Source organism: Thamnophis elegans, chromosome 12, assembly GCF_009769535.1.
Source record: "Thamnophis elegans isolate rThaEle1 chromosome 12, rThaEle1.pri, whole genome shotgun sequence".
In the NCBI taxonomy this organism is placed as follows: domain Eukaryota; kingdom Metazoa; phylum Chordata; class Lepidosauria; order Squamata; family Colubridae; genus Thamnophis; species Thamnophis elegans.
The window spans coordinates 4,125,373-4,146,293 of NC_045552.1; the positions used below are offsets into that span (position 1 = coordinate 4,125,373).

General features: G+C 47.7%; 1 protein-coding gene across 1 annotated transcript in view; it reads left to right on the top strand.

Annotated features, from left to right (window-relative positions):
- LOC116515659 (basal cell adhesion molecule-like) overlaps window positions 1-18,650 on the top strand; it is a 70,637-nt gene extending 51,987 nt beyond the window's left edge. Inside the window, exons 5-16 of the mRNA XM_032227802.1 lie at window positions 1,542-1,638; window positions 2,720-2,902; window positions 5,478-5,602; window positions 7,780-7,939; window positions 9,923-10,038; window positions 10,522-10,663; window positions 12,894-13,015; window positions 13,627-13,765; window positions 14,412-14,447; window positions 15,117-15,264; window positions 16,779-16,905; window positions 18,184-18,650. Coding sequence (XP_032083693.1) covers window positions 1,542-1,638; window positions 2,720-2,902; window positions 5,478-5,602; window positions 7,780-7,939; window positions 9,923-10,038; window positions 10,522-10,663; window positions 12,894-13,015; window positions 13,627-13,765; window positions 14,412-14,447; window positions 15,117-15,264; window positions 16,779-16,905; window positions 18,184-18,189 — 1,401 coding nt within the window. The 3' untranslated portion in view covers window positions 18,190-18,650. The remainder of the gene's footprint in view (window positions 1-1,541; window positions 1,639-2,719; window positions 2,903-5,477; window positions 5,603-7,779; window positions 7,940-9,922; window positions 10,039-10,521; window positions 10,664-12,893; window positions 13,016-13,626; window positions 13,766-14,411; window positions 14,448-15,116; window positions 15,265-16,778; window positions 16,906-18,183) is intronic.
- Window positions 18,651-20,921: the final 2,271 nt, after the last annotated feature.

Here is a 20,921-nt window from a genome sequence, read left to right on the forward strand (position 1 = left end):
CCCACCTCGGAAGGATGGAAGGCTGAGTCAACCTTGAGCCACTGAGATTAGAACCGCCGAACTGCAGATAACAGTCAGCTGAAGTGGCCTGCAGTACTGCACCCTAACCCCTGCGCCACCTCGGCTCTCCCCCCCTGCCCTCTCTCCTATCCCTCTCTTCTTCCCTTACCTCTACTTCACTCTCTTCATCTTATTTACTGGGTGTATTTCAGCTTCTGAGCAAGCTCCATTTTACGTTGATGGTATTTATCATTCCTTTTCACTATACATATTTAATTTTGACATATATCTTCCTCCTCCTTTTAAAAAAAAAAAAAACCAGAACCAAAAAGTATACATATATAGTCATTGTGTTTTTAATTGGATGATATTTATGACGGGGGAGAGGGGATTTTAAAGATTCTTTGTCCCTAACGATGGCCCATTTTTAAAATCTTTCAGCAATTCTGTTCAGAGGGCTGCAAATCCTCCATAAAAGAGACAGAGGTTGCATTAGCCTTCACCTAATAGATCATGGTTTATAATTATTTGTGGAATGAATACCGTGTGTTTTTCCCCGAAAATAAGACGGGGTCTTATTTTCTTTTGACACCCCCCCCCTTTGAAATAAGCGCTTGGCCTTATATTCGGGGAGGTCTTACTATTTTTGAGGTGCAGGAGATGGCGGGCGTGGTCATCTCATGGCTGCTGCTGTGTTGCAATATTTTTGGGGAGGGCTCATTTTCGGGGAGGGGGTTATTTTAGCGCATGCGCTCCAAAGCCCGATTCAGCTTATAGAGCCAAGGTGGCGCAGTGGTTAAATGCAGCACTTCAGCTGACTGCAGTTCTGCAGTTCGGCTGTTCAAATCTCACCGGCTCAGGGTTGACTCAGCCTTCCATCCTTCCGAGATGGGTAAAATGAGGACCCGGATTATTGTTGGGGGCGATATGCTGACTCTGTAAACCGCTTAGAGAGGGCTGAAAGCCCTATGAAGTGGTATATAAGTCTAACTGCTATGCTATTGCTATTATTCCCCGGGGAGGTCTTATGTTCAGGGAAACAGGGTACATTCACACAGGATGAGCATATAACTCCAGGGTCATCTTTGGGGAGTGAGGGGGTGGGGGTCAGAAAACTCAAGATAAAAGCCAGGGCTGTGTGGTCAGTACTTTGCCTTGTTTTCATAAGCGCGAGATTCAGGATAAAAAAAGGCAAAAGTTTTGTTGATGGAATAGCAGGTTTCGATTTTTCACACATACACACCCACTGTGGAAGTCCCAGGGCAGCTGGGGGGGAGGGGGGATACACTTAGGTTTACAATCAGTTTGCCACTGTGAGCGTGCGCATGTGCTCACTTTTGTTGCGTGTGTACGCATCTTCCACGCATGAATATGCTGCCTTTGGCACATGTGCTTTGCTCCTGCGCGTGGGATGCGCCCAGGTGCATGGAGTTGAAAACAAGGCTACATAGACCGTTTTGGAGCTGGGGAGGGGGGGTCCCAGGAGGGGGTCCCAGGGCTTGTTAAGGCCTTTCTAAGCAGCCCCCCCTGTCCTTTCTCAGATAGCTATGTGCACGGGGAAAAATGGCTACCCCGCGCCAACCGTCAGCTGGTACAAAGATGGGCAGTTTCTGAATATTACCACCGAACACAACAAAGGTAAGGAAGCCGTTTCTTTCTTTGTTCATTGAATAGAAGGAGGGACAGCCAGGTATTTCCCCCCCCCCCAAGGGGTCTCGGATTGGCAGACCCATAAAGAGACACCCTTTAAACTTGGACATGCAATAGGAAAAATTGGCAGAGAAAGAGGAGGGGAGAGAGAGAGAGAGAAAGAGATAGAGAGAGAGATGGAGGGACAGACAGACCTGTAAATGAAGAGAGAGAGAGCGAGAGAGAGATGGAGGGACAGATAGACAGATGTAAATGAAGAGAGAGAGAGAGAGAGAGAGAGAGAGAGAGATGGAGGGACAGACAGACCAATGTAAATGAAGAGAGAGAGAGAGAGAGAGAGAGAGATGGAGGGACAGATAGACAGATGTAAATGAAGAGAGAGAGAGATGGAGGGAAAGACAGACTGATGTAAATGGAGAGAGAGAGAGATGGAGGGACAGACAGATGTAAATGGAGAGAGAGAGAGAGAGAGAGAGAGAGAGAGCGGAAGGTAGAAAGAAAAAAAGAAAGAAAGAAAGAATACACAATTGCACCCGCCCACTTGATTTGTCAGGCCTGCAGCCATCTTTTCTTTTGGATCTTTGCCCTGCCACACTTTCTATTATTCTGCTATGCCTTTTCTATGGTGGGAAAATGGGAGGGAGGGATTGTACGGAGTTAGATGCTATGTAGCCAGAACAACATTCTTTCTAGAAAGCCAAAGTCATCCTCTGTCTCTGCACCTCTGCACTGGAACTGGATGGGTGGAAGCTGCCAGCATGGCAGTGGAAGATTGGACCATGGGATGGGCTTGTGGGTGTGGGGGGCAAGATATTAAACTTTCAACTGGGTGGGGAAAACCCGGGAAGCTTTCAGATTCGGGCTTTCCCAGATGTGCCAACGTGGCTCTCTTAATCAATTGGAACTTTGGGCAATACTTTGCCTCGGACTCTGATTTACTTTTGGATGCTATTTGGAACCCTGACGGGGGGGGGGCAACAAAAACCCCACCTCCAGCCTACACACATTTGAAACAGTGGACGTTATCTGTTGCGAATTTCATCTTCGTCGTGTTGTCTTTCCTTCCCAGAGATCTACGAGGTGGTGAGGACAGTGAAGGAAGCCTCGGGACTATATTCCAGATCCAGCGTGCTCTACATGCGTCCCAAAAAAGCAGACAAAAACTCCGTTTTCCAATGCAAACTCAGCTACAAGATGCCAAACGGGATGGTCAGCACGGAGGAATCGCAACCTTTCAATCTCACGTTGCATTGTAAGTGGGGGGGGGTAGGGGGGGGGGCTCTTGATTTTGTTCTCCTGTAGTCCCTGCCCTCCCCCCCAAAGCTTTTCAGGAGGAGGGCAGTGAACATAAATCACAGGATTGAAAATAGCCCCCTCTCTGGCTACTATCTGACTGTGGGGTTTTCAGAATACAGATAGTCCTCGATTTGCGGCCGCGATTCACCCCAACATTTCTGTCCCTAAGCGAGACAGAGGTTAGCGATAGCACTTCGACTTACAGCCCTCTCTAAGCGGTTTACAGAGTCAGCCTCTTGCCCCCCCCAACAATTTTGGGTCCTCATTTTACCCACCTTGGAAGGATGGAAGTCTTGAGTCAATCTTGAGCTGGTCAGGATTGAACTGCTGGCTGTGGGCAGAGTTAGTCTGCAATGCTGCATTCTAACCACTGTGCACCATGGAACGGAGAGAAGGAAGGAAGGAAGGAAGAATTAGAAAGAAGGAAAGAAAGAAAAAGGAAGAGCAATAGCATTTTTATATACTGCTTCACAGTGCTTTACAACCCTCTCAAAGCAGTTTATAGAGTCAGCCTCTGACTGGCGCTGCCACCATCTATTCTCTGCCTGCCAAGTCCCAGCTCATCGGGAGGAGATGGGGATTTTGCAGTATCCTTCCCCTGGAGTGGGGAGGGAATGGAGATTTTGCAGTATCCTTCCCCTGGAGTGGGGAGGAGATGGGGATTTTGCAGTATCCTTCCCCTGGAGTGGGGCGGGAATGGAGATTTTACAGTATCCTTCCCCTGGAGTGTGGAGGGAATGGAGATTTTGCAGTATCCTTCCCCTGGAGTGTGGAGGGAATGGAGATTTTGCAGTATCCCACCCCTGGAGTGGGGAGGGAATGGAGATTTTGCAGTATCCTTCCCCTGGAGTGTGGAGGGAATGGGGATTTTGCAGTATCCTTCCCCTGGAGTGGGAAGGGAATGGAGATTTTGCAGTATCCTTCCCCTGGAGTGTGGAGGGAATGGAGATTTTGCAGTATCCCACCCCTGGAGTGGGGAGGGAATGGAGATTTTGCAGTATCCTTCCCCTGGAGTGTGGAGGGAATGGGGATTTTGCAGTATCCTTCCCCTGGAGTGGGGAGGGAATGGAGATTTTGCAGTATCCTTCCCCTGGAGTGTGGAGGGAAAGGAGATTTTGCAGTATCCCGCCCCTGGAGTGGGGAGGGAATGGAGATTTTGCAGTATCCTTCCCCTGGAGTGTGGAGGGAATGGGGATTTTGCAGTATCCTTCCCCTGGAGTGGGGAGGGAATGGAGATTTTGCAGTATCCTTCCCCAGGAGTGGAGAGGAGATGGATATTTTACAGTATCCTTCCCCTGGAGTGGGGAGGGAATGGGGATTTTGCAGTATCCTTCCCCTGTCATGCCCACCAAAGCTGTACCTGCCAAGCCACACCTGCCAAGCTCTGCCACGCCCACCAAGCCACGCCCACAGAACCGGTAATAATTTTTTTTTTGAATTTTTAGCCATGAATCTGCTTGCTAGGAATTCCGCCAGTTGAAATGCAAACCCCCTTCCTGAGCGAACGCCCAAGTTGGCGAAAGCAGAATCATAAAATATCTGACTTTCGGTTTTTACTTTTACTGCTATCTTGTTATCTTTTATGCTGTTTTCTTTGAAAGGACCGGATTCTTTGTGGGCTTTTCAAATGTTTGTTTTCGTGGGGATGAAAGTAGAAACGGGTAAAGATGTTTGATAAAAGTAGATGTGTCAGCCAGGATTTGTGTTTCCTGAGGTCTGGTTGATGAACTCGGTGTGTTATTTTGCCGCCGTTGATTCAGCTGCCTTGCAGCTGAAAGAGAGAGAGAGAATGAGAGAGAGAGAGAAAGAGAGAAAAAGAGAGAGAAAGACAGAAAGAGAAAGACATAGAGAAAGAGAGAGAAAGAGAAAGAGAGAAAAAAGAGAAAGAGAGAGAGAAAGAGAGAAAGGGAAAGACACAGAGAAAGAGAGAGAAAAAGAGAAAGAGAGAGCGCGAAAGAGAAAGAGAGAGAGAAAGAGAGAAACAGAAAAAGAGAGAGAGAGAAAAAGAGAGAGAGAGAGAGAGAAAAGAGAGAAAGAGAAAGACAGAGAGAGCAAGAGAGAGAAGGAGAGAGAGAGAAAAAGAGAATGAGAAAGACAGAGAGAAAGTGAGACCTAGTTTAGCCACCCAAATTGGCTACCTGGTCATTAAGTGAAGCAGCCATTAAATGAATTGGCGACAGTCCTTTTGATCTTCCTTTCCCTCTCCTTTGAATGCTGGCTGGGGAATTCTGGGAGTTGGAGTCCACCCCTCTTTAAAATTGCTGAGATTGAGCCATATTTCTTTAAGGATCTGCAGATCTACACATCATCCATCCCTTGGTGGGTTCGTTGCAAAGTTACTTTTTCGTTACTGACGTCAGGGCAAACGGTCGCTAAACAAATCCATTGCTAACTAAGTTCCTGCCTGCATCCACACACACGCATTCACTCTCCAATAATAACCTTCTTGCGTTACAATTCCTAGAATGCTTAAATTTTCACTGCGGCTCCCGAGTAATCCTATTTCCGACTTTCACCCCCCACCCCTGTAGATTATACCGAAAACGTGCAGTTTGCCTTGGATTCGCCAAAAGTCATCAAGGAAGGAGACGACGTGAAGCTGCAGTGCCAGGGCGACGGGTTCCCCCAACCCGAATATTCATTCTCCAAAGTGCAGGTATTGCTTGGTCCGATCCTGGTTCCTTCCCCCCCCCCCCGCCCGCCCCCCCAAAGGAAGCAGAATTAGGTTGGCAGTCCTATTTTGACCCAATCAGTTCAGGCAGACTGAAAGAAAAGGAAGAAATGGAGGAACCTGTTTTCCTGGGCAGGTTGCATGTCCCCAATCATTTCCTTGGCTTAATGTTGGCTTAATGTTGGCTTAAGGTTCATCTTGGGTTTTTGGGGTCAGTCTTGGAGCGAAATTCTGGTGGCTCAGATTCGACGGGAGCCTCTTGGTACAGATGGTCCTTGGCTTAGAGCCAGAGTGGACCCCAAAATTTCTGTGGCTATGCTAGACTGTTGTTAAATTAGTAATATGTGTCAGCGTTCCAAGTATCATGTAGAATTAAATCAGAATCCAAGGCAAAACGATCCTTAAAGTTCCAATTTAATAAAGCAGACATCTTAGCGCATCTGTGTTAATCCCAATTCTGGAAATGACCTCAGAATCCCACCCAGTTAAAAGTTCATGATCTTGTCCCACACCTTCAATCCATCAATTGGTCCAATCTTCTTCTTCCACGCTGGCGTCTCCACCCAGCTGCTTCCGGTCAGGTGTAAAAGTGCGGAGACAAAAGATGACCTTGGCTTCTAGCAAAGAATGAAAACGATACATTCCACAATCCTATTCCTGTCTATTCCCTCCTCCCATCAACTATACTAAGTTCATAGCATAATGCCAAGATGCCTGCTTTATTAAATTGAAACTTTAAGGATCGTTTTGCCTTGGACTCTGATTTAATTCTACATGATACTTGGAACGTTCACAACATGGTTGTTAAGTGAATTTTGCTTCCCCACGGACTTTGCTTGTCAAAGAGGGGGTGCAGTGGCCTAGAGGTGGAGCTCTCACCTCACCATCAGGAGGGCTGTGAGTTCGATCCTAAGTAGAGGCAGATATTATTTCTCTCTCCGGGCACAATGAGAATCTATCTGCTGAATAAAACTCCGCATTGGCAACAGGGAATGGCATCCGGCCAGTAACACACAGCTCCATTCAGTTTGCCCAGACTCCACCCTGCAAGGGATTATGGAGTCATTCAGTGAAGACGATGATGGACTTTGCTTGTCAGACAATCATAAAAGGGAATCACTGCAACCGTCACCCATTGCTAAGCACCCAAATTTGGGCAACATGACCAAGAGATGCTGTAATGGTCATAAGTGTGAGAAACGATCATAAGTCTGTTTCTCACTGCTGTTGGGACCATCTGTTTAGGCTGTTCAGAATGCACTGTTCAGAATTTGTTGTTAGTTGCAAAGTCATGTTCCACCCATCGCAACCCCATGGACAACATTCCTCCAGGCCTTCCTGTCCTCTACTATCCTCTGCAGTCCATTTAAGCTCATGCCGACTGCTTCGGTGACTCCATCCAGCCACCTCGTTCTCTGCCGTCCCTTTCTTCTTTTACCCTCCATCGTTCCCAGCATGAGGCTCTTCTCCAGGGAGTCCTTCCTTCTCATTAGATGGCCAAAATACTTGAGTTTCATCTTCAGGATCTGGCCTTCTAAAGAGCAGCCAGGGTTGACCTCCTCTAGGACTGACCGGTTGGATGGCCTTGCAGTCCAAGGGACTCAATGCAGGAGTCTTCTCCAGCACCAGAGTTCAAAGGCCTCCATTCTTTGGCGCTCAGCCTTCCTTATGGTCCATCCTTCACAGCCATCCATTGCAACTGGGAAAACCATCGCCTGGACTATACCCACTTTTGTTGGCAGGGTGATGTCTCTCCTTTTTAGTAGGCTGATGTTCAGAATGCATTTCACTAAATGAACGGTTGTATGTTGAGGACTTCCTGTGTCTGATGTCATCATTTCTCCAGGCTTACCTGCCCTATTTTTCGGAGTATAAGACACACCTTTTCCCCTCAAGAAAGAGGCTGAAAATCTGGGTGCAGCATACACTGAATACAGCAGTGTATAAGATGCACCCGCCCCCTTCACCAAAAGGGTTGTGCATAGCCTTTAGGAAGCTTCCAGGGTGCTCGTGGGGGCTGGGGGGGCCAGAAATGAGCAAAAAACGGGCCGTTTTGGGGAGGTCTGCAGAGTCCCAAAACTTTTTTTTTATAATTTGCCTCTTCAAAATCTTGGTGCTGCTTATACTCTGAAAAAGACGGTATTTCTGCTCTTCCTTCCCAGAGTGCCAATCAACTGTTGGATCTGCCCACCACCACGGATGGTGTCCTCCTGCTTCCACAAGTGACCAAGGCTGACAGTGGGACCTACCGCTGTCACGTCCTGGATTTCTATAGTCCTTCCGAGGTGGAACTGGAGAAGGACGTCAGCATCTTCATCCATTGTGAGTGCCCCATGGCATGCTAGGGGAGAGAGAGAGAGAGAGAGAGAGAGACAGGCCTTTTCATCATCCACTTGCTAAGTTGCCTCAAAGGTGCTTTTTCAGGAAGCAACTGGACTTTCTTGTTTTTTCTTTGAAGAGGTTTTGCTTCTCATCCAAGAAGCTTCTTCGGTTCTGAAGCTTCTGAGGAGGTTTCGCTGCTCACCCAAGAAGCTCCTTCGGTTCTGAAGCTTCTGAGGAGGTTTCGCTTCTCACCCAAGAAGCTTCTTCGGTTCTGAAGCTTCCAAGGAGGTTTCGCTTCTCACCCAAGAAGCTTCTTCGGTTCTGAAGCTTCTGAGGAGATTTCGCTTCTCACCCAAGAAGCTTCTTCGGTTCTGAAGCTTCTGAGGAGGTTTCGCTGCTCACCCAAGAAGCTTCTTCGGTTCTGAAGCTTCTGAGGAGGTTTCGCTTCTCATCCAAGAAGCTCCTTCGGTTCTGAAGCTTCTGAGGAGGTTTCGCTTCTCATCCAAGAAGCTCCTTCGGTTCTGAAGCTTCTGAGGAGGTTTCGCTTCTCATCCAAGAAGCTTCTTTGGTTCTGAAGCTTCTGAGGAGGTTTCGCTTCTATTCGAAGAAGTTTCTTCGGTTCTGAAGCTTCTGAGGAGGTTTCGCTTCTCACCCAAGAAGCTTCTTCGGTTCTGAAGTTTCTGAGGAGGTTTCGCTTCTCACCCAAGAAGCTTCTTCGGTTCTGAAGTTTCTGAGGAGGTTTCGCTTCTCACCCAAGAAGCTTCTTCGGTTCTGAAGCTTCTCGGGAGGTTTCGCTTCTCATCCAAGAAGCTTCTTCCGTTCTGAAGCTTCTGAGGAGGTTTCGCTTCTATTCGAAGAAGTTTCTTCGGTTCTGAAGCTTCTGAGGAGGTTTCGCTTCTCACCCAAGAAGCTTCTTCGGTTCTGAAGTTTCTGAGGAGGTTTCGCTTCTCACCCAAGAAGCTTCTTCGGTTCTGAAGTTTCTGAGGAGATTTCGCTTCTCACCCAAGAAGCTTCTTCGGTTCTGAAGTTTCTGAGGAGATTCGCTTCTCACCCAAGAAGCTTCTTCGGTTCTGAAGTTTCTGAGGAGGTTTCGCTTCTCACCCAAGAAGCTTCTTCGGTTCTGAAGCTTCTCGGGAGGTTTCGCTTCTCACCCAAGAAGCTTCTTCGGTTCTGAAGTTTCTGAGGAGGTTTCACTTCTCTTCAAAGAAGCTTCTTCAGTTCTGAAGCTTCTGAGGAGATTTCGCTTCTCACCCAAGAAGCTCCTTCGGTTCTGAAGTTTCTGAGGAGATTCGCTTCTCACCCAAGAAGCTTCTTCGGTTCTGAAGTTTCTGAGGAGGTTTCGCTTCTCACCCAAGAAGCTTCTTCGGTTCTGAAGCTTCTCGGGAGGTTTCGCTTCTCACCCAAGAAGCTTCTTCGGTTCTGAAGTTTCTGAGGAGGTTTCACTTCTCTTCAAAGAAGCTTCTTCGGTTCTGAAGTTTCTGAGGAGATTTCGCTTCTCACCCAAGAAGCTTCTTCGGTGCTGAAGTTTCTGAGGAGATTCGCTTCTCACCCAAGAAGCTTCTTCGGTTCTGAAGTTTCTGAGGAGGTTTCGCTTCTCACCCAAGAAGCTTCTTCGGTTCTGAAGCTTCTCGGGAGGTTTCGCTTCTCATCCAAGAAGCTTCTTCCGTTCTGAAGCTTCTGAGGAGGTTTCACTTCTCTTCAAAGAAGCTTCTTCAGTTCTGAAGCTTCTGAGGAGATTTCGCTTCTCACCCAAGAAGCTTCTTCGGTTCTGAAGCTTCTGAGGAGGTTCCGCTTCTCACCCAGGAAGCTTCTTCAGCTCTGACAGGATGAGAAGCGAAGTGCCTTCAAAGGAAAAACAAGAAAACCCAGATGCCTCCTGAAAAAGCACCTTTGAGACAACCATGACCTGGATGACTGAGAATCTCTACAGCGTCTATTAGCTAAGTTGCTAATTAAAATTAAGCCTCGTCTTCTGGGTTTCAGATCTGGATCCCCTGGTCCTTAATCCAACCAAGACAGTGAGAGTCAACCGAAGCGAAGACCTTCAGTTGACCTGTTCCGGCAATGGCTCCAATATACCCACCTTGTCATGGAGGAAGGTAGGTAGGCTGTGCAGGGGGTTCCTTCCTAAGTTACACATCTGCCAGAACATTGCATGGATCAAAGTTGGAGGCTCAGCGGGATGAGATGGTCAGCCAGTTCCAGGCCAGGATGCAGTCCCACTGGATCGAGGCCCTCTGGCTCTTCGCCACCAGCGGCTCTTCCCTCCAGCCTTCTCCCAAAGTCCCCCACCCGGAGGCCGAAGCAGACCCCAAGTCAGAATTTCTGCCCCACAAAAAAAAAGACCCTCGAAGGGGGAGACCCTCTGCAGCAACACAAGTGTTCATTGCACGTATCCATCCCAGGAGCCGTAGTTTGAGGACCCCGGATTTAGTGCAATGTGAAAAATGCAAATATGTTTTTCTGCGGACCGCCAAAAATTTTCCCACGGACCACCACTTCGCTGATTCTAGAGAACCCGGCAGGGAATCACATCTGGGGTAATAGCAATCTGTTCCTTTTTTAAAAAAATTCTCCTGCAGGGAAGGCAACAGGTGGGGACTGGTGAGACTCTGTCGCTGGAAGGACTGACATACTCCATGGCGGGCACTTACTTCTGCGAGGCATCCGTGCCCAGCATCTCCGGACTGAAGCGGAACGAGTCAGTCCAAGTTATTGTAGAAGGTAGGTAGTGGGGTGTGTGTGTGTGAGAGAGAGAGCGAGGTAGGAGGGAGAGAGTGTTGTGTAAAGGAGGCGAAGTGGAACTGGAAGAAGGGTGCAGGAAAGGAAGATGCTGCAATCGATAATTGGAAGAAGACAGTACCATTCAACGTTAACATTTTAATCGGTTTAGCTTTATACTTTTAATATGATTTGATATGCCTCTTAATTTTGAATTGGGGGCCTGCCAAAGTTTTGTTTTATTTATTTACTAGTTGATAACCTGGCATTGCCTGGGTAATAATTTATAGGGGGAAAATGTCTGGACCAAACGTAATTTCTAATGTTGGATTTCTCCCCCCCCCCTCCCTTACCTGCGCTGCACAGTAGAAGTCATTTTATGGCAGTACAGTAGAAGCCATTTTAAGGCACAACAGCCAGTATCTTATGGCAGTACAGTAGAAGCCATTTTAAGGCACAAAAGGGTATATCTTATGGCAGTACAGTAGAAGCCATTTTAGGCACAACAGGCTGTATCTTAACAGAACACTCCTCCCCCCCCCCCAAGGGGTGTTAGAGGAGTCTTACTCCCCACAGTATTTTTCTCCAGAGAGTAAATCAACTGTGTACCAAGTGTGGTTGAAACTGCTAGAGGTGTTCCAGAGTTATGCTGGAACATACCCACACACAACCATCTTAACATATAGATTAGATTTTTTATCCTGCGCATTTTTACTTTATAACTAACTCAAGGTGGCTCACACATACAATATTCTTTCCTCCTCCTATTTTCCCCACAACAACAACCCTGTGCGGTAGGGTTCCTGCTTTGAGCAGGGGGTTTGACTGAGGTGACGCAGTGGTTAAATGCAGCACTGCAGGCTACTTCAGCTGACTGCAGTTCTGCAGTTTGGCTGTTCAAATCTCACAGGCTCAGGGTTGACTCAGCCTTCCATCCTTCCGAGGTGGGTAAAATGAGGACCCGGATTGTTGGGGGCAATATGCTGACTCTGTAAACCGCTTAGAGAGGGCTGAAAGCCCTATGAAGCGGTATATAAGTCTAACTGCTATTGCTATTCCAAGGTCCCGTCCAGCTCTGTTATTCTGACATCTTGGTGCTCAAGGCTTTAAGGCGGGGCTCCCCAAAAATGTGAATAGTAGATTAAGCAAGCTAATTGGAATCCTTGTGTGTAGGTGAGTCACAGGGAGGGAGAAGGGCCTGACCTCTAAGCCCATCCTCACCCCCTGAGCTATGTTGTCTGCCAGATCCCACTCATCTTCCCAGCCTTTGCCAGGCCTGTCTCTTTTCATCTTCCTAGGAAAAGCTGTGCAAGGAATAACCTCTGGATGGAGAGCGTCACACCTCGACAGATGTGTGGGCCAAATTGTTTACGAAAGGAACTGTTATCTAGAGAGCAGGCTCCTGGGCCAAAACGTGTCTTCAAACTATCTCACTGCTCCTCCTTTCCAAGAGCCACAGAGCGCTGCTTTTCAACCGTGGCAACTTTGGAATAGAATAGAGTGACAGGGTTGGAAGGGACCTTGGAGGTCTTCTAGTCCAACCCCCCGCTTAGGCAGGAAACCCTACACCACTTCAGACAAATGGCTATCCAATCTCTTCTTTAAAAAACTTCCAGTGTTGGAGCATTTGCAACTTCTGGAGGCAACCACTGATTAATTGTTCTCACTGTCAGGAAATTTCTAAGTTGCTTCTCTCCTTGATTAGTTGCCACCCATTGCTTCTTGTTCAGCCCTTCGGTGCCTTGGAGAATAGCTTGACTCTCTCTTCTTTGTGGCAGCCCCTGAGATATCGGAAGACTGCTATTGTGTCTTCCCTAGTCCTTCTTTTCATTAAACTAGACATACCCAGTTCTTGCAACCGTTCATATGTTTTAGCCTCCAGTCCCCTAATCCTCCTTGTTGCTCTTCTCTGCACCCTTTCTAGAGTCTCAACATCTTTTTTACATCGTGGTGACCAAAACTGGATGCTGTGTTCCAAGTGTGGCCTTACCAAGGCCTTATAAAGTGGTCTTAACACTCTTAACACACTATTTTAATTGTATCCCTCTGTTTATGCTGCCTAGGATTGTGTTGGGGTTTTTGGCAGCTGTAACACAATGTTGGCTCGTGTTTAAGTGATCGTCCACTAGGACTCCAAGATCCCTCTCACAGTTACTGCTATTGAGCGAGGTTATACCTGTGCTTCTCTCTCTCTTCTCTCTTCTCTCTCTCTCTCACACACTCTCTCCTACAGGAAAGCCAGAGATAGACATTCAGCAAACCATCATCCAAGAGCTGGAACAGACAGTGAAGCTCACCTGTACCGTTTTCGGCCATCCTCAGCCAGAAATCAGATGGAGCATACCTGGCGGGAAGGTGAGAGTCCGTCCAAGGTCTGGCAAACACCAAGAACAAGATCTCTTCCTTATCACTCAGCGCTGTTTTAAGGGTGCAAGGTTTTCAAAATAGGTTCAGTAAACAGACGCAATTCTGCACGCACTTATCTAAAATCCTCTCTTTGCTAAACAAACTTTAGCCGGTTGGTGGAAACGAATGGAAATGTGCAAAATCCGTTTTTGACTCTCTCTCTCTCCCTCCCTCCCTCCCTCTCTCTTTCTTTCTCCCCCCCTCTTTCTCTTTCTCTTTCTTTCTCTTTCTCTCTCTCATACACTCTCTCTCCCTCTCCCTCCCTCTCTCTCTCTTTCTCACTCTCTCCCCCTCTTTCTCTCTCCCTCCCTCTTTCTCTCTCTTTCTCACTCTCTCACTCTCTCTCTTTCTCTCCCTCCCTCTCTCTCTCCCTTCCTCCCTCCCTTTCTCTTTCTCTCTCTCCCTCCTTCCCTTCCTCCCTCTCTCTTTCTCACTCTTTCCCCCTCTTCCTCTCTCCCTCCCTTACTCTCTTTCTCTCCCTCCCTCTCTGTCTCTTTCTCTCCCTCCCTCCCCCCCCTCCCTCTTTCTCTCTCTCCCCCTCCCTCCCTCTCTCACTCCAGGCTCCCGTAAAACACTCGGCAAATAAATATATTGCTGAATTGTTAGTGGAATTGACCCCCAAACTGATCCAAAGCGGAGTTCAGTGCACCGCCGAGAACAAGTATGGCTCAGCCAAAAGGAACTTTGAGCTGAAAATGGGTAAGAAACTTCCTTTTCAGTCTGCTGTCTGCCTATTTGTGGTTGTGGGTATGCCTGGGTGTGCTGTGAGTGGGCAAAATTTTCAGATGCAGGTAGTCCTCGACGTACAATGGTTCATTTAGAGGCTGTTCAAACTTACAACGGCCCTGAAAAAAAGTGACTTACACACTTAACGACCGCTGCGTCTTCCCCGTGGTTACGCGATCGAAATTCAGCTGCCTGGCAGCCGACTCGTATTTATGACGGTCGCAGTGTCCCTTCCGTGACCTTCCGATGAGCGAAGCCAGATTCACTTAACAACCGAGTTACTAAGTTCACAGTTGCAGCGATTCACTCAACGACGGTGGCAGAAATAGGCCGTGCAATGGGGCAAAACTCCCTTAACGAATGTCTCGCTTAGCCACAGGAACGCGGGGCTCAAGTTGCAGTCACGGTTCTTAAGGAAATTCGGCTTCCCCTATTGACCTGTGATCCTGGGATGTTGCACGTACCATAAATACATGCTGGTGGCCCAGATCCTGACCATGGGGATAGGATGGTCATAAGTCGAGGACTACCTGTTCCCTAAAGTCGCCAAAGTTTGAGAAATCTCGGTTAGACTTTGCTAACCAATCTCTCTCTCTCTCTCTCTCTCTCTCCTTTGTAGTAACTCCGACACTCTCTGTCACTTCGAAGCCGGCTTGTAAGTATTTTCTTTCCCTTTCTCCCTTCCTGTCGGTGCTAGTCGGAAAGGGCGGTTCAGGATGATGGGAGTTGTAGCAATAGCAATAGCAGTTAGACTTATATACCGCTTCATAGGGCTTTCAGCCCTCTCTAAGCGGTTTACAGAGTCAGCATATCGCCCCCAACAACAATCCGGGTCCTCATTTTACCCACCTCGGAAGGATGGAAGGCTGAGTCAACCTTGAGCCGGTGAGATTTGAACAGCCGAACTGCAGAACTGCTGTCAGCTGAAGTAGCCTGCAGTGCTGCACCCTAACAACTGTGCCACCTCGGCTCTTGTAGTCTGTAGTCTGAGGCAGCTGCAAAAAAACCCCAAGTTAGCAATTCCGGACAGCTGTGGTTATGGTTCTTGCCGTGTGTGTGTGTGTGTGTGTGTGTTTCCTGCTGGCATTTACTACCAGTTCGGCACGCGGAAAAAAAATCTTTCCATGAAGATTGTTCTGCGTATGCGCAGGACAGAAAATAGAGATGGCGGTACTGAGGATAGAACCGGTTCGGGGGCGTGTATCCAGCCGAGTTACTACCTACTCGGCCAAACCGGTCCGAACCAGTAGGAACCCACCTCTGGTTCTTGTGTTCTCTGGTTTCACCAGTGTCCTCCCCCTTTCCCCCCCCTCCTCCCCAACAGCGGAGGAGGACCAGGGTCAAACCGGAAGCACGATGGCGGTGATTGCGGTGTGCGTGTGCGTCCTTGTCCTGCTCCTGATCGTGGGCTTCTTCTACTTCATGCAACGCCGGGGCCACCTGCCCTGCAGCCGGGGAGAGAAAAGATCGCTGTGAGTGACACCGTTGCACTTGGCGGCCCGAATCGGTTCTCCTAAGGTGTTTTGCCTCCCAGCAGCGGGTTTTCCCCGGAAACTTCCTCTAAGGCATGGGGAGAGAGGAGAGGAAGGAGGGAGAGTGGGGAAGGAATATCTTATCTATCTATCTATCTATCTATCTATCTATCTATCTATCTATCTATCTATCTATCATCATTATCTATCTATCTATCTATCTATCTATCTATCTATCTATCTATCTATCTATCTATCTATCTATCTATCTATCTCTATCTATCTATCTATCTATCTATCTATCATCTATCTATCTATATCTATCTATCTATCTATCTATCTATCTATCTATCTATCTATCATCTATCTATCTCTCTATCTCTATCTCTCTCTATCTCTCTCTATCTCTCTCTGTCTATCTATCTATCTATCTATCTATCTATCTATCTATCTATCTATCTATCTATCTCTATCTATCATCTATCTATCTATCTATCTATCATCTATCTATCTCTATCTCTATCTCTCTATCTATCTCTATCTCTCTCTGTCTGTCTATCTATCTATCTATCTATCTATCTATCTCTATCTATCATCTATCTATCTATCTATCTATCATCTATCTATCTCTATCTCTATCTCTGTCTATCTCTATCTCTCTCTGTCTATCTATCTATCTATCTATCTATCTATCTATCTATCTAGCTCTATATCTATCTATCTATCTATCTCTATCTATCTATCTATCTATCTATCTATCTATCTATCTATCTATCTATCTATCTATCTATCTATCTATCTATCTATCTATCTATCTATCTATCTACCAACTCTATCTATCTATCTATCTATCTATCTATCTATCTATCTATCTATCTATCTATCTATCTATCTATCTATCTATCTATCTATCTATCTATCTAAAAAAGGCAAATACTACTCACTCATCATGAAATCTCCAAATTTGGCACATCTGTTCCTGTTGGCTTCCAGGTGCTCACTAAGAAAGGATTTTTCGAAATGACCATCAGGTCATTAGTATTTATTACAGAGTAATTAACACGCTCTGAGGCTAAGGAGTTCTACTCTCCCTCCCCACCTGAGAAGAACTCTGTTCCAACTGCCAGTTGCCTCACATTCTGTTACCTCAGTTCAAACTGGCAGACATTCCACTCCTTCACTCAGGAGCGGTCTGGGGCTCCTTACAGTGCTAAACATCAGTACCTCACCCAAATGTCTACGCACGAACTCAAGGTGGTGGGAGCGATATTCCCTTATGTGTTTCAATCACCGGCTACCAATCAGACAACAGATTGTGAACTGAATTCCTTCTGCATAGCCCGGTCACATTGTTTCGTCGCGAAGCATGGATATCCAGCTAGTGTAATCTATTTTAGATTAGCCTCTCAAACCAGCTGTATCCTGTGGCGATCCTTACTTGTCCGTCAAAGGGTGCTTGATTCTAGTTTGATGAACACATGTTGAATTAGATGGTTGTTTTCTTCTGCGTTCAGGACCCCCAAGGAAGGGACTCCGGATAACACCGTGGTGGAGATGAGGGCCGACAGGCGGAACGAACAGACGGGGTTGCTGAATCCTGGAGGCGGCGGCGGTGGAGGAGGAGGAAGGGGGACGAATGAGGTGAGGAGGGGGCTGGGTGGGCCGACAATAAGAGCCCCCCTCCCTGGCCCATGAAAGCTTCAGAGTGTCAGCCTTTACAGCAGCGGTGGGAAACTTTGGCCCTTGTGGACTTCAACTCCCAGAATTCCTGAGCTCCTCCAGACCCTCCCTTAAGGGTGGCCCTTAAGTTCCCAGGATTCCCAGCAATGGCCAAGCTGCCAGGGGAATCCTGGGAACTGAAGTCCATATAACTAGTGTGCTTGCAGGATTAGGGGGGAGAAGCGATTGGGGCGGTGCAAAGGAAGACAATGGAGTGTGAATTAATGCCCTCTTTTCTTCCTTTTTTCCTTCTTTCCCTTCCCTCGTTCCTCCAATCCCTCTCCTTTCCCTCCCTCCGTCCCTCTTAATCCTTCTTCCTGCCTTCTGTCCTTACTTCCCTCCCTCCTTCCCTCTTCTAAATCTCCCTCCCTCTCTTCCTTCCTTCCTTCCTTCCTTTTTCCCTTCCTTCCTTCTTCCATATTCTCCTCCCTCCCTCTTAATCCTCCTTCCTCCCTTCTGTCCTTACTTCCCTCCCTCCTTCCCTCTTCTAAATCTCCCTCCCTCTCTTCCTTCCTTCCTTCCTTTTTCCCTCCCTCTCTTCTTCCATATTCTCCTCCCTCCCTCTTAATCTTCCTTCCTCCCTTCTGTCCTTACTTCCCTTCCTCCTTCCCTCTTCTAAATCTCCCTCCCTCCCTCTCTTCCTTCCTTCCTTTTTCCCTCCCTTCTTCCATATTCTCCTCCCTCCCTCTTAATCCTCCTCCCTCCCTCTGTCCTTACTTCCCTCCCTCCTTCCCTCATCTAAATCTCCCTTCCTCCCTCTCTTCCTTCCTTCCTTTTTCTCTCCCTCCCTTCTTCTATATTCTTCTCCCTCCCTCCCTCTTAATCCTTCTTCCTGCCTTCTGTCCTTACTTCCCTTCCTCCTTCCCTCTTCTAAATCTCCCTCCCTCTCTTCCTTCCTTCCTTCCTTCCTTTTTCCCTCTCTCCCTTCTTCCATATTCTCCTCCCTCCCTCCCTCTTAATCCTCCTTCCTCCCTTCTGTCCTTACTTCCCTTCCTCCTTCCCTCTTCTAAATCTCCCTTCCTCCCTCTCTTCCTTCCTTCCTTCCTTTTTCTCTCCCTCCCTTCTTCCATATTCTCCCTCCCTCTTAATCCTCCTTCCTGCCTTCTGTCCTTACTTCCCTTCCTCTTTCTCTCTTCTAAATCTCCCTCCCTCCCTTCCTTTCTTCCCTCCTTCCTTCCCCTCTCCCTAATCCCCTCCCAGTGCTGAGCAGAGGGACGGCTGGACCAGTCTTCTTCCAGGGGAGGCCCCTTCCCTTTCTGTATCACCCACAATCGATGGAGAAGATGCCGGAGAGGATCCCGCCAGGGCATGACAGCCCCCCCACTTTCCCCCCCCCCACGACTTCCTTCCCTTCCCCCCTCCCTCCTTCCCTCCCTGTGGGGGGCAGGGGGGCTTCCTTCTCAACCTAGACTTTCTGGCCGGAGGCGTTGTGATGCCAAAGGGGGGGGGGTGGGACAGGGTGGGGGGAGAGCTATTCTGCCACTACTACTTCTTCCTCCTTTAAAAATACCACGTTTTGCGGGGGTGATGTTTCTTTTGGGATTTTTTTTGTTTTTTAAAAAAAGGAACTGACAGTTATCTGGACCCGACATTCCGTTTTTAGCCTCCAGCGTTTCCGAAATAAAGCCGCCCACAGACCCATTGAGGTCAGGGGGGACAAACCAACATTGTGGAAGTCGCCACCCCGTCAGTTTTGGAGGTTCCTCTTTTTTTGGTATTATTATTATTATTATTGTTATTATCCTTTTCAAAACCAACTTTCAGCCAGCGCCTCTCTTGCCGGGTTACCTGCCGTCTGAAACGAACTGTGTTTGGTTCACCTCCTGCTGACTCGGGAGTGGGGCCGCCCCAAATCCTTGCCCCCCCCCTCCTCTCGTGTCAGTCGACCCACGCACGGACACACGCACGCCGCTCCGTCTTAATGCATGCGCCAGAAGCGAACCTCCAAAGAGGGGGTCTCCTCACAGCTCCGTTCCGCCTGCCGTTCTCGCGGGGCCCGTCACTCACCTGTCGTTCCCTGTAGCCCGGCATTCTTCTCCCATGCTTCCTGATGCGATTCGCCAGGGGAACCGCCGGTCACCGCAAGCCGCGGGGGCTCCATCCCGGGAGGTTTTTAAGGGGAGATTGGAGAGCCCTTTGTCTGGAATGGTAGGGGGTCTCCTGCTTGAGGAGGGGGTTGGGCTAGAAGACCTCCAAGGTCCCTTCCGACTCTGTTACTCTGTATTAATCTGTCATATTAGTGCAGGGGAGGTGGGGTTAACTATGTCTTCTTAGGACCTGTGGACTTCAACTCCCAGAATTCCTGAGCCAGCTATGCTGGCTCAGGAATTCTGGGAGTTGAAGTCCACAGGTCATAAAAGGGACATAGTTATACTTCCTCCTACTCGTATATCCCTCTGCATTTGAGCTATGGAATTCAGCCTCTGCTTTAATTTGGATCCATTAAAGGAGCGATCTATTAAAGGCGCAAGGGACAACCTTCCCACCAAGCCACAAAGACCGGTAGTCCTCGTCTTACGACCGTTCCTTCAGTGACCATTCAAAAGGACAATGGCGCTTAGAAAAAGGGACCGAAGACCACTTAATAACCATTGCAGCACTCCTCTCTGCCCCCCCTGTCCCCCACGATCACGTGATCAAAATTCAGAGGTTTGGCAGCTGGCTCATATTTATGACGACCCCGGGGGGGGGGGTGTCACATGATTCCCTTTTTGCGAGCTTCTGACAAGCCGAGTCAAGGGGGAAAGCCAGCTTCACTTAACGACGGTGTTACTAAGTGAACGACTGCAGTGGTTGTGGCCGGAAACGTCGTAAAACGGGGAGGGGACTCACTTTGAATGGATTTCTCACTTAGCAACATAAATTGGGGGGGGGCTCCGTTTTGGTCGTAAGTCGAGGACTGCTTGCCTAGCCGAGCGCTGTTCCATCAATCCTGTGCCTAAACGGATACAGCTCAGCTTAATGGCTTCAAATGCATAATTTCCCCCCCCTTAGTCCGTTACAATCCTTCGCAACCCCATGTGTTCTTTATCTCTCTTTTCCGTGGCCGTAAGGTGTGATCCCTTTCTCCTGACTCGCAATCAACCGAGTGTAATATCCCAGCCTGCTCTGCCAAGAAAAGCGATTTTTGTCTGCGCTTCTGATAGCAATCCAGGGGAGGGGGGAATATTCCTGCTTGTTTCTATTTTACATAGCCTTTGGGATTTGGGGAAAGGTCTTTTTCAGGCAGACGGTGGGGGAGGTCTTCCGGCTACAGATTTCCTTCTTTAAAAGACGGCCAAGGGAACGACAGACAATTAATTGTATTATTTTTTTGTGTGTGTGTCTACTTCTCTCCATGTCTCTGCTCTTGAGATGGATCCCAAATCGACAGAGCTGGCATTTGAACCACCCGATCTGTGGATCTTCTTCCTTCTCTATCTATCTATCTATCTATCTATCTATCTATCTATCTATCTATCTATCTATCTATCTATCTATCTATCTATCTACCTACCTACCTACCTACCTACCTACCTACCTACCTACCTACCTACCTACCTACCTACCATCTATCTCTATCTATCTATCTATCTATCTATCTATCTATCTATCTATCTATCTATCTACCTACCTACCTACCTACCTACCTACCTACCTACCTACCTACCTACCTACCATCTCTCTCTCTCTCTCTCTCTCTCTCTCTCTATCTATCATCTATCTATCTATCTACCTACCTACCTACCTATCATTTATCTATTTATCTATCATCTATCTATCATCTACCTACCTACCTACCTACCTACTATCTATCTATCTATCTATCTATCTATCTATCTATCTATCTATCTTCTATCATCTATCTATCTATCTATCTATCTATCTATCTATCTATCTATCTATCTATCCTCTCTCTCCTATCTATCTATCTATTTATCTATCTATCTATCTATCTA